Source organism: Ranitomeya imitator, chromosome 3 (assembly GCF_032444005.1).
Source record: "Ranitomeya imitator isolate aRanImi1 chromosome 3, aRanImi1.pri, whole genome shotgun sequence".
In the NCBI taxonomy this organism is placed as follows: domain Eukaryota; kingdom Metazoa; phylum Chordata; class Amphibia; order Anura; family Dendrobatidae; genus Ranitomeya; species Ranitomeya imitator.
Genome location: NC_091284.1, coordinates 501,793,058 through 501,805,525, shown reverse-complemented (window position 1 = coordinate 501,805,525; position 12,468 = coordinate 501,793,058). Strand labels below are relative to the sequence as shown.

At 36.5% G+C, this 12,468-nt stretch overlaps 1 protein-coding gene across 1 annotated transcript in view; it reads left to right on the top strand.

Annotated features, from left to right (window-relative positions):
- The window catches only part of DMD (dystrophin), a 4,179,683-nt gene that overhangs the window by 744,726 nt on the left and 3,422,489 nt on the right, over positions 1-12,468 (top strand). Inside the window, exon 3 of the mRNA XM_069757653.1 lies at positions 7,374-7,466. Within this exon, the coding sequence (XP_069613754.1) occupies positions 7,374-7,466 (93 nt within the window). The remainder of the gene's footprint in view (positions 1-7,373; positions 7,467-12,468) is intronic.

The following is a 12,468-nucleotide window of genomic DNA, read 5'->3' as shown; positions in this document are numbered from 1 at the left end:
GCTCATGTATGATCCCTCCCCATTGAAGCATGCCCATTTAATATCTTATGCGTATGAACATTATTTATGGAATTCAAATCTGAAAAACTATATAATAATTCTCTGGTGAAGTTACTGCAAGTCTCTAACATTTTCTATTATCAAAAGACATATCTTACCCAAATGGGCAACACTAATAGACTTGGTAAGAAAAAGTCATAATTCTTGCCTAAAATAGCATTATTAGATAAATGGGTAACTTCAGAAAAGAATGTGTCTGATTACAAGAAATAACTGCTAAACCATAACAGCTAGAAATGCATGAGTTTATTAGAGTGGAATTAATTCTTTTCAAATTTTCCAAAAATTAATATTCTCCAGAATATGTATTTTTGTAATTTGCTCTGTGAAAATTCAGCAAAATATGGCTCCCAACTTGCTCAACTGTTGAGAGGAAAAGGTTGACAAAAAATACTCACCTAACCACTCATCTGTCATTGCATCCAGCGCATGCTTTCGTGCTGTGCTTCGTTATCTTCCTTCCAGGATGGTACTTCCATCCGAGACCAGACCTTGGAGGTCACGACGTGTCATAATGTCATCATGTTATAGAGAAAAGAGGCCTTGAGGACTGAACAGGCCCCCGAGGCAACAGGGGTTCTGGGACAGTTGAGAGGAGATTTGAGTATAAGTTTTTTTTTGCTTTTACATACTTTTTTTTGCTCTATGGACTACAAAGATCCCACAGCCAAATAGGGAACATTGAATTTGAAGATAATAAGTTCACTGCAAAATTAATTTCCCAGTAAAATTTGTATGATTTAGCAAATTTGAATTTTGTCAGATCACTTAATCTAAAATTAAAAAATCTGTCAAATTGTTTTAAGGACAATTAAGGGAAAGTGGTTACTAAATTTGAGCAAATTTGTTTGAAACTATTTGTATTTGCATCAAATTTTCAACTCTCTTTGCAGAAATTCAGCAAAATTGGGGGGTGGAAAATTCAAATTTTTGCCATGAGCAAAATGGTGAATGAAAAAATATATTCACCTAAAAGCTTAACTGTCCAGCTGTCACAGTTTGCCATCTGGTCATTCTTATCTCCTCTTGCATCTTCTTCAAAGATCTTGAGGAGGCTATAGGAAAAAGCCTGGCAAAACATCTTGAGGGAATAACATATGCAGTATTTGATTGCAGCTACAGACATAAAAGAATATTTGATTCCAGGTATTAAATATAATGCATTTTTTTAACTTACCCAACTGCTTTTAAGCCTGATATATTTAAATAGATTTTACGTCACAGAAATGTATTTCACACTTTTTTTAGTTACCATTGCTGCATGTAAAATAAAGCTGGATAACCCTATGTTGATAAATATGATGACTGGTGGATTAGGTTCTTCTAGCAGCAGTTTAGGAATCCTACTTAATAATATTCTGGAATATTTTTGTAATGCTTGCTCAGTTTCCCTTTGAATATTTCAGATGCTGAAGTATTTTTAGAAATCCTTTATAAGGCATTCATTATTGTAATTATAGTCGAGTTGATTGACCGGAAATTTTGTGCTTAGTAGCAATGACTCTTCAAGAAAGTGATTTTTACTAAGGCAGAATAACAACTGTTTCAAATTCCCTGTGAATGAGACACACCGAAATAGTGTAAAGCATTTAATACTATGATCACACACCACATGTTCAAAATATGAAGAGAAATAATAGCCATTGAGTTAGATGTTATTTTTTCGCTTTGATATTTCCTTTTTTGAAATTCCTCATTTGGATATAATTATATGCTATATTTGTGAATGTAACATTGTTCGTGACATAAATGACTCTTTCAGATAAATAGCTTATGAGAAAGCTAAGAATGAAGGCTTTGCTTCTTCCTACTGATTCTTGTTGAAGACTAATTCTCAAAGAATTCTTACATAAATATCATTTTTAATGGCTTCTTTGTTATTTGGCACAATACAATAAAATGATTGTTAGTAGTGACAAATCCAAGCCTCCATTGGTATTCTAAAGCATGTAAATGCCTTTGATACTTTCAAATCTTTGGTATGTACGTGAACTGTGAGAGGACATGAAGCCATCACATAAAAAACAATTATAAATTCTTCGTCAGATGGTATGTACAGATATAGCTCAGCTTAATTGGTTAGTTAAGGATTTGGCCATGTTTGCTATTGAGGATCAGATAAATGAATTTTTTAAGACTTCATATTAAAACAATAAATCTACATAGTTATTGTATATTGAAACAGCTGGGTTGCTGAGTTTTTTGTTGGTTATCACGTACGGATATGTATATGATTAATTTGTAATAATTTTATGCTGTGGGTAAAGATTAGTGGATCTTTTGAAGGTTTTTTTCACCAATTTCCGGAAATTTCCCCAAAAATGTGATTAGCAGTGAATACATTAGTGCAAATGGTGACAAGAAGGAGAAAAAGAGAATGCATATGACCATAACAGCTTGCACTTAACAGGTGAGAGAGAGAGAACTCCGCTCACCATATGAAAGTACTCTCTACAGGAGGGAGGGAAAATATCTCGCTCACCATAAGAGCTTACAATCTACAGGAGAGAGAGAAAAGACCCTGCTGACCATACAGCTTGCACTCTAAAGGAGAGAGAGGACCATGCTGACCATAATAGCTTACACATTACAGAAGAGAAAGAGAGGACTCTAATGACCATAAGAGCTTACACTCTAGAAAAGAGAGAGACATACCTAGTGACTCTGGAGATGGAAAACGACTCTGCCGTTCAAAACTGTGCTTCATTCGAACTGGTGATCTTAGATAGCCCAGATACTGACCCCCCATGCAAGCTATGATAAGAGGTTATAGCTGTAGGGTATTATGAAAAAAGATGACACGGCAATGCAAAATCATGTCAGCTCGCTGATGCGTCAGCAGTGTAGAATATAGTGCCAGGCAAGATTTTTTTTTGGATCTCAAAATGTTTAAATTTGAGTAAAACAGCAAATTTGAGGAAATCCACTCATATCTGGTTAAAAAGCACCACTCCGTTTTTGTGGGCCAAATAATGGGCAACAAATAGATTTAAAAGCCAGAACATTTGATATAATAGTCCATTACAGTTGTTCATTGATTAAGGTATATCTGACAACTGACTACTATGCTCTGTGTTTTTAAATTTACATTTTTTTTTACTCAGTAACGTGTAGAGCAAAAGATCAAGGGAAAGTTGGCCTATAACCAAAGAGCTGAGACATTTCCATTTAAAGGGAACCTGTCACCAGAAAAAAAAACACTATAAACCTGCAGGTATGGGATTAATCTGAAGCATGATAGTGTTACTTACCTGCCCAGCGCTTGCACTTAGTCAAATGTTACAGTGGGAAAATTAACTTTATTCTCCCTGATAGGCATTTGGTTTCAGTTACTGGGGCAGCACCGGTGCTGGTTCAATCTCCGCTCTGACAATACAGAGTGGCACCTGTAACCCTGCCCCCGGCCCTGATTGACAGTCTCCACTAATGCAGAGACAGTTTCAGTTAGGACCAGAGGTGCAGTTACAGATGCCGCTCTGTATGTTCAAAGCAGTGACAAAATCAGTGCTGGTGCTGCCCCTGTGACTGAAACCACATGCTGCCATGGAGAACAAAAATTTAATTTGTTACCACAGCTTTCGGCTATGAGCAGGTGAGTAACACTATTGACCTGCAGATTAAGGCTATAATTATTGTATAATTAGTTTATTTTTTCCCCAGCTATAATTAATCCCAAATGTTCAATTTTAAACGTGATATGTTCAACCTCCCAATATGTTTTGTATGGATTTAAAATTTTCACTATGACACTGAAGTTATCAGCAATTCACCAAATAATCTTAATACTCACTCATGTTGGTGGTTAAGTGACCATTCAGGATTAAAACACTCCTTATTAAATGTATAAAACCATATGAAATAATTATAAAAAAAAAAAATCAAATATTAAATATATTGCTTGCAAAGAAAGTCACCTTGAGTACTTGGAGCTTTGTTAAATTTGTTAATTCCTTTTCTTTTCTTTTCTTTTTTTTCATACTGTCAAATCCATAGCCATGAGCTGTTTAGAGGGAACAAAGCAGAATTTTGAATATAATTATAGTCTACATTAAATGCAAATTGAAAGTTATGTTCAACTTAGTTGACTTTTTTTTACAAAGTGATATAATAACAGCTAGCATCAATTGCTATTTTTTATGTTTATACTAAAAAAAATAAAACCAAATTGGTACACTATTTAAAAAATAAGTATGAACAATATTTTAACACTCGACTTTTTGAGTCAAAATTAAAATGCATAAGCTTAGGATTATGTAAAAAAAAAAGAATTATAAGCCTTTCAAGAATTTATTGAAATTTATTTTTTTTTAAGCAAAATGATTACCAATCATAAAAATTTACAGATAGGAAATGAATGGTAGTTTTGTCATTAAAAGCATCTCACACATTTTTTTTCTATTCCATCCACCAAAAAGTTATGATCAAGTTTTTATATCCTGTAATGGTTGGATAGCTACTGTTGTTTTGGAAAGTTAGTTGTGGTTGTAATAAATGTTATTACAAGTGTTTCTGCTTTTCTACAAAAGATATAGTAAATATCTGTAGCTCATTAACTCTTTTAGCTAATTATTTTATCAAATAGAATAAACAATATAAAATTTGCATTATAGAATGCATTAAACACCAAGCAAAAATGAGTTCTATTTTGAACTTTTACCATTATAGTATGAAAAATGTACTCACTGAAACTTTGAGAAAAACAAATACACCCCAATTTTTGAAGAATGGTGTTTTGCACACAAGTCTTGATCCAGGATCTGTTGAAGTATAATGAGACAGATTTTTAAAAGGACTCTGTCATTAGCGGTAGTACTTTTCTGCCACAATTCATGCCACTTTTTTGGCATAAATTATGGACAATTTGTCAGGCTGCAGGTGTCCATGCCCTCACTGCAAAGCTCCACTAAACATAGTTGCACCCTAGTAATGTTTCAAACCGTTAAATTGGCTTCAAAGTGTTTTTAACTAAGTTAATTTCTCTAGAAATTAATCTAAGCCACCAAGAAATAACAAAATTATATGTATTTTTTGTCATAGTCCAGCATATTGCTGAATCTGACCAATTGATTCAATACAATGGTGTCCAAAAATATATAGACAATGGCACTTGAAACAAATGACTCAACCCAAATTCGGACTAACATAAATATACAGCTGAACAAAGAGTTCCGTTAATAATACAAATCTTTATTAGTAACATAATAAAAACAATGTTTAAAAATCTGAAAAATGCAGGATGACCATAATAACAGTGCCCAGGGGGTATAACCTGTACATCCTTTGTAAGGGGTGTGGAATATATTGAAGTCGTAGTATCAAAGATGTAAAATAAATAAATTATATTATATATCTAAAGGTGGTAACCACACTTGCAAGGAATATGGCCAAGGAACAGAAATAGGATCCTGAACAGATGTGAACAGACACAGATAAATATATATGATGGAGATATATGTTATTAATGATGTTCTGTAGCTGTCAGGTTTAAAGATATAAACCCCTACATAGGGAAATGCAGCTTGCAAGGCTATAGAACAGGTTATATCAGACTGTGCAAGTTTTGTAGCTTGTAAGTATTAGCTTAAACAAAACTGTTACCTAAGTAAAAGGCCAGAAGGTGCTACCTGCAGGACGGAGCATACTTTTCCCCCTCACTCTGACGCACGTTTTGCAATTCAGCTTCTTTCGGGGGCGCGATTACTAGGCACTCTGCTGTTACGTTCATCTTGCATTTTTTTTATTTCTAAACATTGTTTTTATCATAGATAATAATATATCCGCGCTAGGAGCAATACCCTTTCATTAAACAATGGACCAATGAATAGCCTGTCAAGTCTTAATTACCTATCAGCCCCACTTTTATCTATGGTTGTACCTTTCAAGCACCATATAGACCTTCAGTCTTTTTCATTCAGTTTTACCCACTGGGTGTTTTTTAATGTAAATTGCCGTCCCAATATGGATACTATAATATAAAGAATATTTCAATATTATAAGGGCGCACTTGCTAAACAAATCCTACCAAGAGGATATATGAAATCTATATAAAAGAAAAACGCAAGGAACTGTATATGGAACAATAAAGTTACACCGAAGAAACTAACCCGAACTACGTTACCTCCTGTGATCCGGTTACTTTCTCTCTATTGCGTTGCTTAATGAAGTCCTCCTCCTATGGTCGGACCTTCAAGTGAGTTCGGGAGCTTCGGCGGGCGGTGAACGCTGCTCCGGCCGGAAGCAGCGCTCTAACACGGCCGCTATTTGTGTTTAGGCAGCGTGAAATAGCTGCGCGCTGTGAAAGTTAGCCGCTAGGTATCCCGACAGTGCAGGACCTTCTTCAGGAAGAAGGAATACGTTTATTCCGAAACGCGTCGGCTTTTGGTCTATTGTGCTATCCGTAGCCGGTCACGTGTGTGCTCACGTGACTGTGACGTCACGCTAGGTCCTGCACTGTCGGGATACCTAGCGGCTAACTTTCACAGCGCGCAGCTATTTCACGCTGCCTAAACACAAATAGCGGCCGTGTTAGAGCGCTGCTTCCGGCCGGAGCAGCGTTCACCGCCCGCCGAAGCTCCCGAACTCACTTGAAGGTCCGACCATAGGAGGAGGACTTCATTAAGCAACGCAATAGAGAGAAAGTAACCGGATCACAGGAGGTAACGTAGTTCGGGTTAGTTTCTTCGGTGTAACTTTATTGTTCCATATACAGTTCCTTGCGTTTTTCTTTTATATAGATTTCATATATCCTCTTGGTAGGATTTGTTTAGCAAGTGCGCCCTTATAATATTGAAATATTCTTTATATTATAGTATCCATATTGGGACGGCAATTTACATTAAAAAACACCCAGTGGGTAAAACTGAATGAAAAAGACTGAAGGTCTATATGGTGCTTGAAAGGTACAACCATAGATAAAAGTGGGGCTGATAGGTAATTAAGACTTGACAGGCTATTCATTGGTCCATTGTTTAATGAAAGGGTATTGCTCCTAGCGCGGATATATTATTATCTATATTACCTTTAGTACACGACGCAGTAAAGTGGTACTGTGACAATATCTGCTGCAAGGAAATAGTGTAGCAAGCGCCACCAATTTTCTTTATACTAAATTGTTTTTATCATGTTATTAATAAAGATTTTTATTATTATTGGATCTCTTCATTCAGCTGTATACAGTATTTATGTTAGTCCGAATTTGGGTTGAATCTGAAAAATCCAAACATTGTTAAATAATAAAAATGAAATGTTCTTATGCAAGATAATATAATATAATTGAATTTAAAACGTTTACCGTATATTGTTTTATTTTTCAGTTTGGGAAACATCCAATTGAAGATCTCTTCAGTGAACTTCAAGATGGAAGAAGACTTTTGGATCTTCTTGAAGGCCTCACTGGTCAAAAACTGGTAAGGCTTATGAAAGCTCTGCTTTTGTAATGAATTAGTGTATTTTACTTTTGTGTATCAGGAGATTAAAGTTTTTAGTTCTTAGCACTCGTTAATTCTAAATTATCAGATTAGCAAAATATGTTGTTTCTTAGAATAAATGTAACAATATTCTTTAAAATCTTTAAACATTTTTAATATATTCACTAAAATAAAGATGAAGAAATGAACCATCTAACTCTTTATGAAACACTTAATATAAATAGAGGGATTGAAATCCTATGCATTATTTCCACTTGTGCATGGCTTATAGGTATGACAAAAAATCACAACATTTCTAGATATAGCACAAAGCTTATGAATTTCCTCCTAAAATTTTGTCCAAAAAGAAATGAGAAAATAAATCAGTTGTATTAGATTTTCGGAGAATAGGTGCCACACTGAAAAATGTAGTATTCAACTGTCTTAGCATTAGTAGATAGTCCAAATAGAAGTTGTTTGATGTTTTATCGGAGGACAGCATGAGGTTAAGGTTAAAACAAAAATAAGCTGTGTGCTGTTGTTTACTGACACTGAAGTTTTTATCACCTGGTGATTATCATTGCCTAACTACAGCAGCTCCAGAATTGCATGACTGCTAGCTCGAGACCTCCCCCTCCTCTGATAAGAATATTATTATCTATAGATATTCTATATATAGAGACTGATGGGGGTTGGGCTAGCTTTCTCAGCTTTGCTGCATTCTAAGTCTAAAGACTCTGATTGTGGCACAAGCCAGTAAACTAAGTGATACGCCATTTTATTCCAGGATATTCTGTCCTACATTAGGCTGCTCTCAGATTAGATAGCCAAAATATGCTGACATGTTCCCTTTAAAGCCATAATTCATAGTTAATTATTATTTATTATGATAGCACCATTTATTCCATGGCGCTTTACATGTGAGGAGGGGTATACATAATAAAAACTGGTACAATAATCTTGAACAAGATAAGTCGCAACTGGTACAGGAGGAGAGAGGACCCTGCCCACGAGGGCTCACAATCTACAAGGGATGGGTGAGGATACAGTAGGTGAGGGTAGAGCTGGTCGTGCAGCGGTTTAGTCGATCGGTGGTTACTGCAGGTTGTAGGTTTACCGGAAGAGGTAGGTCTTCAGGTTCTTTTTGAAGGTTTTGATAGTAGGTGAGAGTCTGATATGTTGTGGTAGAGGGTTCCAGAGTAGGGGTGAAGCGTGAGAGGAATCTTGTATGTGATTTGTGGGAAGAGGAGATAAGAGGGGAGTAGAGAAGGAGATCTTATGAGGATCAGAGGTTACATGTAGGAAAGTACTGGGAGACGAGGTCTCAGATGTATGGAGGAGACAGGTTGTGGATGGCTTTGCATGTCATGGTTAGGCTTTTGTACTGGAGTCTCTGGGTAATGGGGAGCCAGTGAAGGGATTGACAGAGGGGAGAGGCTGGGGAATAGTGGGGGGACAGGTGGATTAGTTGGGCAGCTGAGTTTAGAATAGATTGGAGGGGTGCGAGAGTGTTAGAGGGGAGGCCACAGAGTAGGAGGTTACAGTAGTCGAGGCGGGAGATAATGAGGGCATGGACTAGGGTTTTTGCAGATTCGTGGTTTAGGAATGTACGGATCCGTGAAATATATTTGAGTTGAAGGTGGCAGGAAGTGGAAAAGGCGTGGCTATGCGGTTTGAAGGAGAGATCAGTGTCGAGTATTACCCCGAGACAGTGAGCTTGTGGGTTAATCCCTTAACCCCTGGAGCTTTTTTCGGTTTTGCGTTTTTGTTTTTCACTTCCCTTCTTCCCAGAACCATAACTATTTTATTTTTCCTAGTGTTTTTTGGATAAAATAAAAATATTTTTCTTGGCTAAGAACACAATTTATTTTAAGGCCAGTTTTAAAATATTATCAAAGCACTGCTTATGTGAGAACAAAATGTGGCCACAAGAGTAAAAAAAATAACAATTTTCAACTTTCTTATCAGCTCTTAAAATACATCTCATTTTTTAAAGAATAATTAAATGACAGGAATTCCAGAAATTTAGTTCAAACTTCAATAATAAGACATTTGTCGAAACATAGCATACTAAAAGGATCCCTTGCCCATTAAAGGACCATGAATGTTTGTATTTTATTCAGCATGCATATTGTTGCCTCCTTTTAATGCCAGCTATTTTGAGAACAAATGTTCCTTGTGAATGCCTTCAGCATTATGCATCATACTGCCATTGTTCCAACTTTCATCAGTCCTATCATTGAAAAACACTTGCTCTGAAGCACAATGTCAGTTTTGGTCTAAGGGCAAAGTCCCCCTGAATAATTCCACATTTCTAAATTGAAATTCAAAACACAAAGTGTTTTTTTCAATCCTTCACAACAAACATATGAATAAAACAGTAAATAAATCTATATTGTAAATTACATCAAATTAAAATTGCTTTGGCCTTTTTTGTTCTGATTTTTAAGCAGGTATAGACATGAACTAAGAAGCAAACACTGTGAGAACATAAGTAATTATTGTCAATGGTGCAAACATAAAACTATTTATAAGGATGTCATTTGATGATCAAAAAATATTTGCCCATACTTATATCAGCATTTAGTGTCATATTAAGTGTCATACTATGTGATAGCCTTCCTTTCACCAGTGATAACTTTATTAGGTCCTGTGAAACCAGGACTATAAGACAAAGCAGCCAAACTATTCTCCTTCTAAACAGTCACAATGACAGCCTATAGAGGAAATCTAATCTGTGAGCCTGCCCTATATTTATAGAGAACATGTGCATGTCTACAAAAACACACGTAGTATATCTAGTAATTGATCAACTTTGATTGGTCTCAAGCCTGAAGTGATGAGCTCCAGTTCTGCTTGTCTTTGGCTAGACAGACTCTCTTCAACTAACCTGACAATTGAAGCAATGACAACTTATTTATTTAGAATCAGTCCATTAGTTATTTAGAGTCAGTCCCTTTTCATGTGGCTTAACCTTACATTCTTTTGACATTAACCCCTTTAACCCCTTTCCGACATCTGGCGTAATAGTACATCGATTTTGTACTCCCACCCTTTGATGTGAGCTCCAGTGCTGAGCCCACATCTTTTCAGGCATATTTCAGCTGTTTTGAACAACTGACGTGTGCCTCTAACTAATTGTCATCCATCCGCGGCTGTTAAACCGTTAAATGCCACGGTAAATCTGTAAATTTACCTCACGCTTCCGGCGATAATGTGATCGTGGGTTACCGATGGGTTGGCATGACAACCTGAGGTCTCCAGCTCTATGGCTGTCACTGCTGGATTGCTATGAGCACCACCCAGTGGTTGGCACTCATAGCAAGTGAGCAATTCTGCTACATACAGGCGATTTGATCATCACCTGTATATAGCAGAGCCGATCAGATTATGGCAGCTTCTTGTCTCCCATGGAGACTATTTAAGCATGCCAAAAGTAAAAAAAAGTTTTTAAAAATAATTAAAAATTTTAAAAATATAAAAGTTCAAATAACCCCCCTTTCAAAATAAAACAATTTTTAAAAATCAAACATGCACATGTTTGGTATCGCTGCTTTCAGAATTGCCCAATCTATCAATATAAAAAAGAAATAACCCAATTGCTAAACGGTGTAACGAGAAAAGAAGTCAAAATGCCAGAATTATTTTTTTTGGTTGCTGCAACATTGCATTAAAATGCAATAATGGGAGATCAAAAGATTGTATTTGCACCAAAATGGTATCAATAAAAAAGTCAGCCTGGCACACAAAAAATATGCCCTCAACCAACCCAAGATCACGAATCGGAAAACGGCGCAATTTTTTTAAACAAACTTTGGCATTTTTTTAACCACTTAAATGAAAAAAACCTATACGTTTGGTGCATATGAATTTGTAATGACCTGGAAAGTTAAAATGGCTTGTCAGTTTTAGCATTAAGTGAACATCGTAAAAAAAAAACCACAACTGTGGGATTGCACTTATTTTGCAATTTGACAGCACATGGAGTTTTTTTCCCGTTTTCCAGTACATGATATGTTAAAACCAAAGTACAACTTGTCTTGCAAAAAGAAAAGCCATCACATGGAAATATTGATGAAAAAATAAAAAGTTATGGCTCTGGGAAGAAGGGGAGCAAAAAATTAAAATGCAAAACCAAAAATATCTCTGGTCGTTAAGGGTTTAAAGTGAACCTTCCTTCCAATCTGCAGGCCTCACGTCATAGAGCAGGGACAACAATGTAGATTGAAATATGATTTTGTGAAAAAATATTCAGTATAGCCTAAGTTTTGTTCATGTAAAACTCTGCTCTTCATATGGTTTTCTGTTGTGAATTCTGTGGCAGAGCTCCCTCCTGTGGTCACAAGTGGTACTTCGGCTGATTCTCTCTGGGAGCTTCCGTTTGTGGAGGAAAGTGGTACTGCGGCTTCTGAGTTTCCTCCCTCAGGTGATCTGGTGAGGTCGTTAGGTGCTTCTCTACTTAACTCCACCTAATGCTTTGATCCTGGCTTCCTGTCAATGTTCCAGTGTTGGACTTGTTTTTCTCTGGATCATTCCTGTGGCCTGCTGCTCTGCATAGCTAAGTTCTTCTTTGCTATTTGGTTGTTATTTTTTCTGTCCAGCTTGTCTAATTGTTTTGCTGGAAGCTCTGGGATGCAAAGGGTGTACCTCCATGCCGTTGGTTCGGTACGGAGGGTCTTTTTGCCCCCTTTGCGTGGTTTTCTTTAGGGTTTTGTGTAGACCGCAAAGTTATCTTTCCTATATTCGCTCTGTTAAGAAAGTCGGGCCTCACTTTGCTGAATCTATTTCATCCCTACGTTTGTCTTTTCATCTTTACTCACAGTCATTATATGTGGGGGCTGCCTTTTCCTTTGGGGTATTTCTCTGAGGCAAGATAGGCTTATTTTCTATCTTCAGGCTAGTTAGTTTCTCAGGCTGTGCCGAGTTGCATAGGCAGAGTTAGGCGCAATCCACGGCTGCCTCTAGTGTTGTTTGGAGAGGATTAGGGATTGCGGTCTGCAGA